The 14146-nt window shown below is 34.8% G+C and overlaps 1 protein-coding gene across 2 annotated transcripts in view; it reads left to right on the forward strand.

Annotated features, from left to right (window-relative positions):
* CD247 (CD247 molecule) overlaps window positions 1–14146 on the forward strand; it is a 90768-nt gene that overhangs the window by 49956 nt on the left and 26666 nt on the right. For both annotated transcript variants that reach the window (XM_077293739.1, XM_077293740.1), the window contains exon 2: window positions 13774–13877. In XM_077293739.1, the coding sequence (XP_077149854.1) occupies window positions 13774–13877 (104 nt within the window). The remainder of the gene's footprint in view (window positions 1–13773; window positions 13878–14146) is intronic.

The raw sequence follows: 14146 nt of genomic DNA on the forward strand, positions 1-14146 counted from the left end.
TCTAGGATACAAGGCAGGTTGGGATTTTATTAACCCATAAATGTGGCCACGTTTATAAAATCTGCACTGTAGATAGGTAGACGGACAGAAGGATAATAGATAGAGAACTAGAATTAATTGTAAAGTGCTGCGGAATGTGCTGGCGCTATATAAATAAAATTATTATCAATAAATAGATAGATAGATAATAGATAACAGATAATAGATAGATAATAGTAGATAAATAGATAAATAATAGATAATAGATAGATAATAGATAACAGATAATTGTTAGATAATAGATAGATGATAGATAATAGTTAGATAATAGATAGTACATAATTAATAGATAATAGATAGATAATATATAGATAATAGATAGATAACACATAGATAATAGATATATAATAGATAATCGATAGATAACATATAATAAATAATAGATAGATAAATAGATGATAGATAGATAGATAATAGATAGATGATAGATAGATACTAGATAGATAATAGATAATAGATAATGGATAGATAATAGATAATAGATAACATAATAGATAATAGATAAATAGATGGATAGATAGATAATAGAAAGATAACATATAATTGATAATAGATAATAGATAAATAATAGATAGATAATAGATAGATAACAGATCATAGATAATAGATAGATAATAGATAGATAACAGATCATAGATAATAGATAGATAATAGATAATAGATAGGTAATAGATAGATAATAGATAACAGATCATAGATAATAGATAGATAACATATAATAGATAATAGATAGATGGCAGATAGTAGATAGATAATAGCTAAATAGATAGATAATAGATAGATAATAGATAATAGATAGATAGATAGATGATAGATAATAGATAACATATGACAGATAATAGATAGATAGATTTCTCTGATGTAACAGTTTTGTTTCTGTTTCTGTAGATTTCATGCAGAAGTTGTCACTTGCCCTCACATAAAGTTCTATCTGACGTCATGAACAGTCCACATACTGACGCGAGTAATGCTGCCATAAAGTGCATAAATCCTTACTGCCATATTGTGCCACTTTAAGTGTACAGACATATGATATAGATATAGAACCAGTTGCTGATTAGTTTCCGCGACTCTGTAGACATTTTAGCGCCACGTTCCTTATTATTATCTTGTTTCACTTTAATTCCACGGCCGACAGTAATGAGTCACTGTGTCCGGACTGTGCGCTCTGCGGTCTCATCAGCTGCAGCGAGGACTAATGTGGTCGAGTGTCGTGTCTAATATTAGGCCACCCACAACCTCACAGAATATGGTCGCTTAGGCCGGCTCTGTTCGTACTGTCAGTCCTTTTATTATTCGCTTTTTATTTGGTGGTTTTCTGCACACACATAAGCACTATGTAGCAGTATTATGCAGACACTTTATCATTAAATGGGTGAGTGGTATTATGTAGGAACGATATAGCAGTATTATGTAAGTACTTAATGGCAGTATTATGTGGGTAATTTACAATAACGGTATTAGCTATTGGTATTGTTTAGGAACTGTGTAGCAGTTTTATATAAAATCTACATGACGGTATTATGCGCTTACTTTACAATACAATTATTTGTTGTATTATTTAGAAACTAGTTTTGTGCACTACATTGCAGTGGCCGCTTTCTAAAAATTAATAATGGTATGGTTTAATAACTATATAGCAGTTTTATGTAAGTACTATATTGCAGTATTACGTGGACACTTTACGGTAAAATTATAAGGTGGTATTTTTTAGGAACCGTAAAGCAGTGTTTGTTTAATGGCCACTTATCACTTCATATTTTAGTGATAAATGGTATTGTTGATGAATTGTGTAGCAGTTTTATGCAAGCACTACATGGCGGTATTATGTGGGCATTTTAAAATAAATGTATTAGCTGTATTATTTAGGAACTATGTAGCAGTTTTATGTAAGTATCACATAGCACTATTAAATGCACACTTTATAACAAATGTAATAGTGGTATTGTTTAACAACTGTATAGCAGCCTTATGTAAGTAATATATGGCAGTATTCTGTGTGCACTTTATGCTAAAATCATAGAGTGGTAACTGTTAGGAACCATAAAACAGTTTTGTATAATGGCAGCATTATGTAGGCACGTTATAAATAAGTGGTATTATTTAGGACCGATGTAGCAGTTTTATGTAAGTACTATATGGCAGTGCTATGTAACTAAGATATTAGTGGTTTATTTAGGAACTGTGTAGCAGTTTATTCATGCACTACATGGCGGTATTATGTGAGCAGTTTTATTGGTATTATTGGTATTAATATATTCGCTCATACTGGTGCAGATAAAATATAATCATATTAGAGGGACTGTGTTCTCCATAGTCAGCAGATTGGGGGCTGCAGTATTTGAGGGGGGGATTACAACTAGGTCTCTGGAGCCTCAAGCTAAATATAGGATTCGCACCACTCCATCTGATCACAACGAGAGCGCTACATCAACCACAAGTGGAAAAAAGAGACAACCCGCCGCCCCATATCAGAGGCAGACAGCGCACATGAGCCTGTGTGTGACGTCTCCATCATTAACCCCTTGATATCAGTGCCAGTCAAGTGTATGTGAGGCGGTATAGATAACCATAGCATATGATGGCCAGGTGCAGTGTCACATGATAGGATTAGATACACTGAGCCGACGGCATCACTCACTACAGACTTAGGTCCTGCAGCTCAGCAGAAAATGTTACACCTAGTAGGCTTAGATACACCAGCACAGCATACAGTACCATACACGATAAACTTAGATACAGCAGCTCAGCAAACAATGCCATACTTATTAGGCTTGGATACAAATGCTTAGGAGACAGCGTTTTGCACAATTACAGGTGCTTCTCACAAAATCAGAATAACGTCAAAAAATTAATTTATTTCAGTTCTTCAATACAAAAAGTGAAACTCATATATTATCTAGAGTCATTACACACAGAGTGATCTATTTCACGTGTTTATTCCTGTTAATGTTGATGATTATGGCTTACAGCCAATGAAAACCCAAAAGTCATTATCTCAGTAAATTAGAATACTTTACAACACCAGCTTGATAAATGATAGTAAAATCTGAAATGTTCCCCTACTGAAATGTATGTTCAGTAAATGCACTCAATACTTGGTCGGGCTCGTTTAGCATCAATTACTGCATCAATGCGGCGTGGCATGGAGGCGATCAGCCTGTGGCGCTGCTGAGAGGTTATGGAGGCCCAGGTCGCTTTGATAGGAGCCTTCAGCTCGTCTGCATTGTTGGGTCTGGTGTCTCATCTTCCTCTTGACAATACTCCATAGATTCTCTCTGGGGTTAAGGTCAGGCGAGTTTGCGGCCAATCAAGCCCAGTGATACTGTTGTTTTTACTCCAGGTATTGGTACTTTTGGCAGTGTGGACATTGGCCAAGTCCTGCTGGAGAATGATATTTCCATCTCCATAAAGCTTGTCGGCAGAGGGAAGCATGAAGTGCTCTATTATCTCCTGGTAGACGGCTGCGCTGACTTTGGTCTTGATAAAACCCAGTGGACCTACACCAGCAGATGACACGGCTCCCCAAACCATCACTGATTGTGGAGACTTCACACTAGACCTCCAGCAGCTTGGATTGTGGCCTCTCCACTCTTCCTCCAGACTCTGGGACCTGGATTTCCAAATGAAATGCAAAATTTACTTTCAGCAAATTCAGTGTCACACAAAGTAGGCTGAGATACATGGGGGCAGCAGAAAGTATCACACATGATAGGATTAAATATATCAGATAAGCAGACAGTATCACACATGGTGAGAGCATCACACCCAAAAAGCTTAGATACATAGACTCCGCAAATAGTATCACACACAGATTGCTGACCCCAAAATATTGAACACATGTATTTATTCTTATATTTCTAAGAAAATATACTGAGAAATCCAATACGGTTTGTAACCTTCTCTTATGAAATAGCTTAATAAAAAAATAGCAAAAAATAAAACATAAAAAAGGAAATGTTATAAATACAAGTTAAAAGAATAATAAAAAAAGTTAAAAACTACATTTCCTATAGTCTCTTTTTTAGAAATAGGATATACATTGACTATCAGATGATATCATTATAATTTTAAACCATTCTTTCGAAATATATAAGTTACTTACACTTTTTTTATATTTTCATTTTCTTACTTTTTGACCTAATTTGAGAATATATTCCTTTTTTCTTTCCAGTATTAACTGAACTTAATTTAAAAAAATATTTATATTTTATATTTATTTTGATCCCTTTTAATAATTGAATTCTGCAAAGTTTGGAAAGCTTTTTCTTTTACTGTTCAACTTAATTTGAAAAATATTTATTTTTCAATATTCATAAAATTATCATTTTAGACATATTTTTTCATTTTACTTAATAAAACCCTCCCCCCAGAATATAAGGAGTACAAAAACATCAGCGTAAATTTATATACTTTTTCTTTAAAGTGAGCCAGATATGGTACACTTATTGTACAGATATATTATCTATATATTGGTACTATAATATTATTTAAAATATAATATATTATATATTATATATATATACGGTATATATGTATATACAGTATATAGTATATTATAATACAATATAATTATATAATATTTATATATCAGCCTATATACTTTTCCTTTTATTAAACATGTATTTTCAAAAACTTTCCTAAACTTTTTATAACAATTGTAACTATTAAACACGAGGGCAGCTAATTTATTTTCTTGGCCTGGTATGAGAATATACTCCTTTACTTATATTTAACTTATTTATGCAAAATATTTCATTTTTGAACATTTTTATAATTTACACAATTACAATTTTACAACTATATAACTTTTAATTCCTAAAAAGAAAATACAAAAGCATCATTGTTTATTTAAATTTAATGTATTTTTTTTTAATTAAACCTGACTCAATAGGATAAACCTTTTGCACAGATATATTATCTTTTACAATTCTCTACCTCCGAAAAGTCACATTTTTTGGAATAGTATAACTGTCAACATAAAATAAAAAAATAAAAAAAATTAATTAAATAAATATCCATAAATAATAGGTGTCCTTAATGGGTCAACATATATCATTTATTTTTTTTTATTAATATTTTCAATGTATTTTTATCTAGAAAAAAAAATATTTCGTTTTAATTTTGAGTTTTTCAAAGTTTGGATTTCGGATGGAGAATCACAACTTTTTCTGTTTCTTTACAACTAATCATTTTAGCGAGGGCCCTCCATCGGGCTTACGTTCAACGTCACATGTATGAGCCACAAGTGAGAACTTATTGTGAGCAGATGGCAGGTAGATAAGTTCCCAGCCCTGTTCAGAGGCACAGGAAACCTCGACGTTGAGAAGCACAGATGCTGATCTACACTTAGTAACCACACCGAGCACAACACAACATTAAAGTTTTGTTTTTGTTTCATCACAGCATACTATATAAAGTTTTTTTTTCCATTTGAATATTAAAATAATTTATAGAAATTACTAATCATTTTGGGTGAGGATGGGGATTAAATCGTGTTTTTTTTTGTTTGTAACTATTTTTTTAAAACTTTTAATTTCAAGGGGCCCTCAATGTCATAGATAGGGTCTCCACAGGAAAAAACAACCCTCAAAACTATCCCTTCAAGTATTTGCAGATGATAAGAAAAATAATGCTCCTTTCCCTCTGAAGCAGCATTACTCTTGTCTATGGGTTCACTTAAAAAAAATAAATTAATTAATACACACGTGGTCAAAACTGTTGGTCCCCCTCGTTTAATGACAGAAAATCCCACAATGGTGACAGAAATAACTTGAATCTGACAAAAGTAATAATAAATAAAAGAACAAATGAATAAATTAAAATGAACAAATGAAAGTCAGACATTGCTTTTCCACCATGCTTCCACGGAATTTAAAAAATATAACTCCTGAAATCGGCCTGGACAGAAATGATGGCACCTCTGAAAATACTGTGACAAATGGGACATGGTAAATCGCGGTGTGTCCACTAACGAGCATCACAGGGGTCTACAATCCTGGAATCAGTGAGTGGCCGGTATATAGGGCTACAGATCTTCACTGTGCTGTGTGGTGACATGGTGGGTATCACACTCAACATGGACCAGAGGAAGCGAAGGAAAGAGTTGTCTCAGGAGATCAGAAAGAAAATTATAGACAAACATGTTACAGGTAAAAGTTATAAGACCATCTCCAAGCAGCTTGATGTTCCTGTGACTACAGCTGCACATATTATTCAGAAATGTAAGATCCCTGGACTGTAGCCGACCTCCCTGGACGTGGCCGCAGGAGGAAAAGTGATGACAAATCAAAGAGACGGATAATACGAATGGTAACAAAAGAAAAACTTCTAAACAGATTAAAGGTGAACTTCAAGCTCCAGGAACATCAGTGTCAGATCGCACCATCCGTCGTTGTCTGAGCCAAAGTGGACTTCATGGGAGACGACCAAGGGGAAATTTGTTGAAAACAAATCATAAAAAAGCCAGACTGGAATTTGCCAAACTACATGTTTACTAGCCACAAAGCTTCTGGGATAATATCCTATAGACAGATGAGACAAAAATGGAGCTTTTTGGCAAGGCACATCAGCTCTTTGTTTACTGATGGAAAAATGAAGCATATCAAGAAAAGAACACTGTACCTACTGTGAAACATGAAGGAGGCTCTGTTATGTTCTGGGGCTGCTTTGCTGCATCTGGCACATGGTGTCTAGAATCTGTGCAGGGTACAATGAAATATCAAGGGATTCTAGAGAGAAATGTGCTGCCCAGTGTCAGAAAGATTGGTCTCAGTCGCAGGTCATGGGTCTTCAACAGTAGAATGACCCAAAACACGCAGCTTAAAACACCCAAGAATGGCGAAGAGGAAAACATTGGATTATTCTGAAGTGTCTTCTATGAGCCCTGACCTAAATCCTGTTGAGCGTCTTTGGAAAGAGCTGAAACAAAAGGCGACCTTCAGACACGAGACAACTGGGGCAGTTTGCTCTTGAGGAGCGGCCAAAATACCTGTCTAGAGGTGCAGAAGTCTCATTGACTCATTTGATTGCAGTGATTGCCTCAACAGGCTGTGCAACAAAATATTAAGTTAAGGAACCATCATTTCTGTCCAGGCCGATTTCATGAGTTTTATTTTTCCTTTAATTCTGTGGAAGCATGGTGGAAAAGCAATGTCTGACTTTCATATGTTCATTTTCATAGATCTTTTATTTATTATTACTTTTGTTAGATTCAAGTTATTTCTGTGACCATTGTGGGTTTTTCTGTCATTAAACGAGGGGGACCAACAATTTTGACCACGTGTGTGTGTGTATGTATGTATATATGTATATATATATATATATATATATATATATATATACATGTAAAATATTCCCTCTATATAAAAAGGAGAAAAATCTAAATATACGCAGCTATATATGCAGTTATGAATACAACTTTGTAAAAATGTTAATTTTCTCCAAGTTTGATTTTTTAAAACAAATCTACTTTACATTTTTGCTAATTTTTTAAAAAATACATAAATGTGTGAAAAAAACAGATATAAAGAAAAAAACTCAAATGCCTGTAAACTCCTGTTACTTCATAATAATACATAAAAAGTTTGCTATTGTTTTTAATTTTGCTTTGTTTTTTTCTTACAAAATCATTTTTTTTATTATAAGTTTTCTTAAGCAGAAATGAGAAATACGAACAGAACTGAGGCCGGAGCGAGGACGCTTGAGTCTAGTGTTTCTGTAGAAAGTGTTTTCTTGACATGTAATCAGTAGGAATCCCAAGTCTGTGGTTTAAAAAAAAAAAAGATTATAAAATAGAGAAATATAATAAAAGATGACAATCTGATCTTGAGGGAATCTAGAGGAACTTATCACATAACTGCAAAACCAAAGCAGATAACTACAAGGAGCGAGAACCCAGGACAGAGAGAGAGGCCAGAAAGTACAAAAACCGCACGGTGTGTGCAGTCCAGGCTGCAGTGTTACATCTCAATTCTGAGAATTTTGCAAACTGACAAAATAAAGTGTATCCTAGATAAACCACAATACCCCCTGTGACACACACATGTCAGTGCTGAATGCGGGATACCAGCCAGTTTCTCAGTCCTAATATCTACAGCGCAATTATAATGATACTAGATGGTGGCCCGAATCTAACGCATCGGGTATTCTAGAATATGTATGTAGTTAATTTATGAAGATTTTAGAATAATACATTGAATACACAGGATTCGGCCGGCCGCGACCAATTAGGTTCAAATCCCGTGCCAATTCGCGGCCGAACTGCGCCTGTCGCTGATTGTTCGCGGCCGGCCATGTAGTATATAGCACAGACACGTAGTATATAGAACAGCCACATAGTATATAGCACAGCCACGTGGTATATAGCACAGCCACGTAGTATATTGCACAGCCACGTAGTATATTGCACACCAACGTAGTATATAGCACAACCACGTAGTATAAAGCACAGCCCAAGGAGTATATAGCACAGCCCACGGAGTATATAGCACAGCCACGTAGTATATAGCACAGCCCACGGAGTGTATAACAGCCCACATAGCATATAACACAGCCACGTAGTATATAGCAGCCCACGCACGCAGTATATAACACAGCCCACGTAGTGTATAACACAGCCCACGTAGTGTATAACACAGGCCACATAGTGTATAACACTGGCCACGTAGTGTATAACACTGGCCACGTAGTGTATAACACAGGCCATGCAGTATATTGCACAACCCACGTAGTATATTGCACAGCCCACGTAGTATATAGCAGCCCACGTAGTATATAGCACAGCCCACGTAGTATATAGCAGCCCACGTAGTATATTGCACAGCGCACGTATTATATTGCACAGCCCACGTATTATATAGCACAGCCCACGTAGTATATAGCAGCCCACGTAGTATATAGCAGCCCACGTAGTATATTGCACAGCCCTCGTATTATATTCCACAGTCCATGTATTATATTGCACAGCCCACGTACATAGGAGCAGTATTATAGTAGTTATATTCTTGTACATAGGAGCAGTATTATAGTAGTTATATTCTTGTACATAGGGGCAGTGTTATAGTAGTTATATTCTTGTACATAGGGGCAGTATTATAGTAGTTATATTCTTGTACATAGGAGCAGTATTATAGTAGTTATATTCTTGTACATAGGGGCAGTATTATAGTAGTTATATTCTTGTACATAGGAGCAGTATTATAGTAGTTATATTCTTGTACATAGGGGCGGTATTATAGTAGTTATATTCTTGTACATAGGGGCAGTATTATAGTAGTTATATTCTTGTACATAGGAGCAGTATTATAGTAGTTATATTCTTGTACATAGGAGCAGTATTATAGTAGTTATATTCTTGTACATAGGAGTAGTATTATAGTAGTTATATTCTTGTACATAGGAGCAGTATTATAGTAGTTATATTCTTGTACATAGGAGCAGTATTATAGTAGTTATATTCTTGTACATAGGGGCGGTATTATAGTAGTTATATTCTTGTACATAGGGGCAGTATTATAGTAGTTATATTCTTGTACATAGGAGCAGTATTATAGTAGTTATATTCTTGTACATAGGAGCAGTATTATAGTAGTTATATTCTTGTACATAGGAGTAGTATTATAGTAGTTATATTCTTGTACATAGGAGCAGTATTATAGTAGTTATATTTTTGTACATAGGAGCAGTATTATAGTAGTTATATTCTTGTACATAGGAGTAGTATTATAGTAGTTATATTCTTGTACATAGGAGTAGTATTATAGTAGTTATATTCTTGTACATAGGGGCAGTATTATAGTAGTTATATTTTTGTACATAGGAGCAGTATTATAGTAGTTATATTCTTGTACATAGGAGTAGTATTATAGTAGTTATATTCTTGTACATAGGAGCAGTATTATAGTAGTTATATTCTTGTACATAGGGGCAGTATTATAGTAGTTATATTCTTGTACATAGGGGCAGTATTATAGTAGTTATATTCTTGTACATAGGAGCAGTATTATAGTAGTTATATTCTTGTACATAGGGGGCAGTATTATCTACTATATAATTGTCTAAGGGGTACTTCCGTCTTTCTGTATGACTGTCTGTCACGGATATTCATTGGTCGCGGCCTCTGTCTGTCATGGAATCCAAGTCGCTGATGGCTGCCGCGACCAATCAGCGACGGCCACAGTCCGATTACTCCCTCCCTACTCCCCTGCAGTCAGTGCCCGGCGCCCGCTCCATACTGCCCGCAGTCACCACTCACACAGGGTTAATGCCAGCGGTAACGGACCGCGTTATGCCGCGGGTAACTCACTCCGTTATCGCCGCTATTAACCCTGTGTGACCAAGTTTTTACTATTGATGCTGCCTATGCAGCGTCAATAGTAAAAACATCTAATGTTAAAAAAGATAAAAATATAAAAAATCATTATATACTCACCTTCTGCCGACTTTCCCGCTCCTCACGACGCTCCAGTGACTGCTCCATGCAAGTGGCAGGTTCCGGTGGCAAGGATGGTATGCCAGAAGGACCTGCCATGACGTCACGGTCATGTGACCGCGACATCATCACACCCTGGGACCGGAAGCTGCCGCCTGCACCGCACACAGGCGACAGAACTACAAGGGGCTCTCGGAAGGTGAGTATATGTTTATTTTTTATTTTTTAACCTGTGACATACGTGACTGGGCAATATACTACGTAGCTGGGCAATATACTACGTGGCTCTGTGCTGTATACTACGTCGCTGTGCAATATACTACGTGGCTCTGTGCTGTATACTACGTCACTGGGCAATATACTACGTGGCTCTGCTGTATACTACGTAACTGTGCAATATACTATGTGACCGGGCAATATACTACGTGGCTGGGCAATATACTATGTCACTGGGCAATATACTACATAACTGGGCAATATACTACGTCGGCTGTGCAATATACTACGTGGACATGCATATTCTAGAATACCCGATGCGTTAGAATCGGGCCACCATCTAGTAGTAGTTATATTCTTGTACATAGGGGGTGCAGTATTATAGTAGTTATATTCTTGTACATGGGAGCAGTATTATAGTAGTTATATTTTTGTACATAGGAGCAGTATTATAGTAGTTATATTCTTGTACATAGGGGCAGTATTATAGTAGTTATATTCTTGTACATAGGGGCAGTATTATAGTAGTTATATTCTGGAAATAGGGGCAGTATTATAGTAGTTATATTCTTGTACATAGGGGCGGTATTATAGTAGTTATATTCTTGTATATAGGAGCAGTATTATAGTAGTTATATTCTTGTACATAGGGGCCGTATTATGGTAGTTATCTTCTTGTACATAGGAGCAGTATTATAGTAGTTATATTCTTGTAGATAGGGGCAGTATTATAGTAGTCATATTCTTGTACATAGTTGCAGTATTATAGTAGTTATATTCTTGTACATAGGGGCAGTATTATAGTAGTTATATTCTTGTACATAGGGGCAGTATTATAGTAGTTATATTTTTGTACATAGGGGCAGTATTATAGTAGTTATCTTCTTGTACATAGGAGCAGTATTATAGTAGTTATATTCTTATACATAGGATGCAGTATTATAATAGTTATATTCTTGTACATAGGGGGCAGTATTATAGTAGTTTTATTCTTGTATATAGGGGCAGTATTGTAGTAGTTATATTCTTGTACATAGTAGCAGTATTATAGTAGTTATATTCTTGTACATAGGGGCAGTATTATAGTAGTTATATTCTTGTACATAGGAGGCAGTATTATAGTAGTTATATTCTTGCACATAGGGGGCAGTATTATAGTAGTTATATTCTTGTATATAGGGGCAGTATTATAGTAGTTATATTCTTGTACATAGGGGCAGTATTATAGTAGTTATATTCTTGTACATAGGGGCAGTATTATAGTAGTTATATTCTTGTACATAGGAGCAGTATTATAGTAGTTATATTCTTGTACATAGGGGCAGTATTATAGCAGTTATATTCTTGTACACAGGAGCAGTATTATAGTAGTTATATTCTTGTACATAGGGGCAGTATTATAGTAGTTATATTCTTGTACATAGGGGCAGTATTATAGTAGTTATATTCTTGTACATAGGGGCAGTATTATAGCAGTTATATTCTTGTACACAGGAGCAGTATTATAGTAGTTATATTCTTGTACACAGGAGCAGTATTATAGTAGTTATATTCTTGTACATAGGGGCAGTATTATAGTAGTTATATTCTTGTACATAGGAGCAGTATTATAGTAGTTATATTCTTGTACATAGGGGCAGTATTATAGCAGTTATATTCTTGTACACAGGAGCAGTATTATAGTAGTTATATTCTTGTACACAAGAGCAGTATTATAGTAGTTATATTCTTGTATATAGGGGCAGTATTATAGTAGTTATATTCTTGTACATAGGAGCAGTATTATAGTAGTTATATTCTTGTACATAGGGGCAGTATTATAGTAGTTATATTCTTGTACATAGGAGCAGTATTATAGTAGATATATTCTTGTACATAGGAGCAATATTATAGTAGTTATATTCTTGTTTATAGGGGCAGTATTATAGTAGTAATATTCTTGTATATAGGGGCAGTATTATAGTAGTTATATTCTTGTATATAGGGGCAGTATTATAGTAGTTATATTCTTGTACATAGCAGTATTATAGTAGCTATATTCTTGTACATAGGAGCAGTATTATAGTAGTTATATTCTTGTACATAGCAGTATTATAGTAGTTATATTCTTGTACATGGGGCAGTATTATAGTAGTTATATTCTTGTACATGGGGCAGTATTATAGTAGTTATATTCTTGTACATAGGGGCAGTATTATAGTAGTTATGTTCTTATACATAGGAGCAGTATTATAGTAGTTATATTCTTGTACATAGGGGCAGTATTATAGTAGTTATATTCTTGTACATAGGAGCAGTATTATAGTAGATATATTCCTGTACAGAGGGGGCAGTATTATAGTAGTTATATTCTTGTACATGGGGCAGTATTATAGTAGTTATATTCTTGTACATAGGGGCAGTATTATAGTAGTTATGTTCTTATACATAGGAGCAGTATTATAGTAGTTATATTCTTGTACATAGGGGCAGTATTATAGTAGTTATATTCTTGTACATAGGAGCAGTATTATAGTAGATATATTCCTGTACAGAGGGGGCAGTATTATAGTAGTTATATTCTTGTACATAGGGAGCAGTATTATAGTAGTTATATTCTTGTACATAGGGGTAGTATTATAGTAGTTATATTCCTGTACATAGGGGCAGTATTATAGTAGTTATATTCTTGTACATAGGGGCAGTAATATAGTAGTTATATTCTTGTACATAGGAGCAGTATTATAGTAGTTATATTCCTGTACATAGGGGCAGTATTATAGTAGTTATATTCTTGTACATAGGGGCAGTATTATAGTAGTTATATTCTTGTACATAGGAGCAGTATTATAGTAGTTATATTCTTGTACATAGGAGCAGTATTATAGTAGTTATATTCTTGTACATAGGAGCAGTATTATAGTAGTTATATTCTTGTACATAGGAGCAGTATTATAGTAGTTATATTCTTGTACATAGGAGCAGTATTATAGCAGTTATATGCTTGTACAGATATTTTATTGTGCATAACGTTGAGCTCTATAATATTGTAACTATATTTTTTCTATGTGTTGACAATTAAATCCTAACCTATTTTTTTTTTACAGATGCACAATTTTTTGGTCTGACGGATCCCAAATACTGTTACCTATTGGATGGAGTATTGTTTTTCTATGCAATCATTGTCACTGCACTGTTCTTCAGAGAGAAGGTAAGGGTTATTGTTTATTTGCATACTTAGTGTCCTACATGATGAATTATTTGCCTGCGACTTCATCAGTTGGCGGGTTTCACGCGTCCCCATGAACAGCGAAGATGCAGAGGCAACATTCCTGTAGAAATAATACAATCAGCCAAATAATAACAGAAAATATTAATTATTTGATAATCATACAGTTACCCACAATGCATTTCCATGTATGACAAAAGTTAGCAAAATTCTTTTTTTTCTCTCCCACTTTTTATACTGGGAGAGAAGCC

The sequence above is a fragment of the Ranitomeya variabilis genome, chromosome 3, assembly GCF_051348905.1.
Source record: "Ranitomeya variabilis isolate aRanVar5 chromosome 3, aRanVar5.hap1, whole genome shotgun sequence".
Taxonomy (NCBI): domain Eukaryota; kingdom Metazoa; phylum Chordata; class Amphibia; order Anura; family Dendrobatidae; genus Ranitomeya; species Ranitomeya variabilis.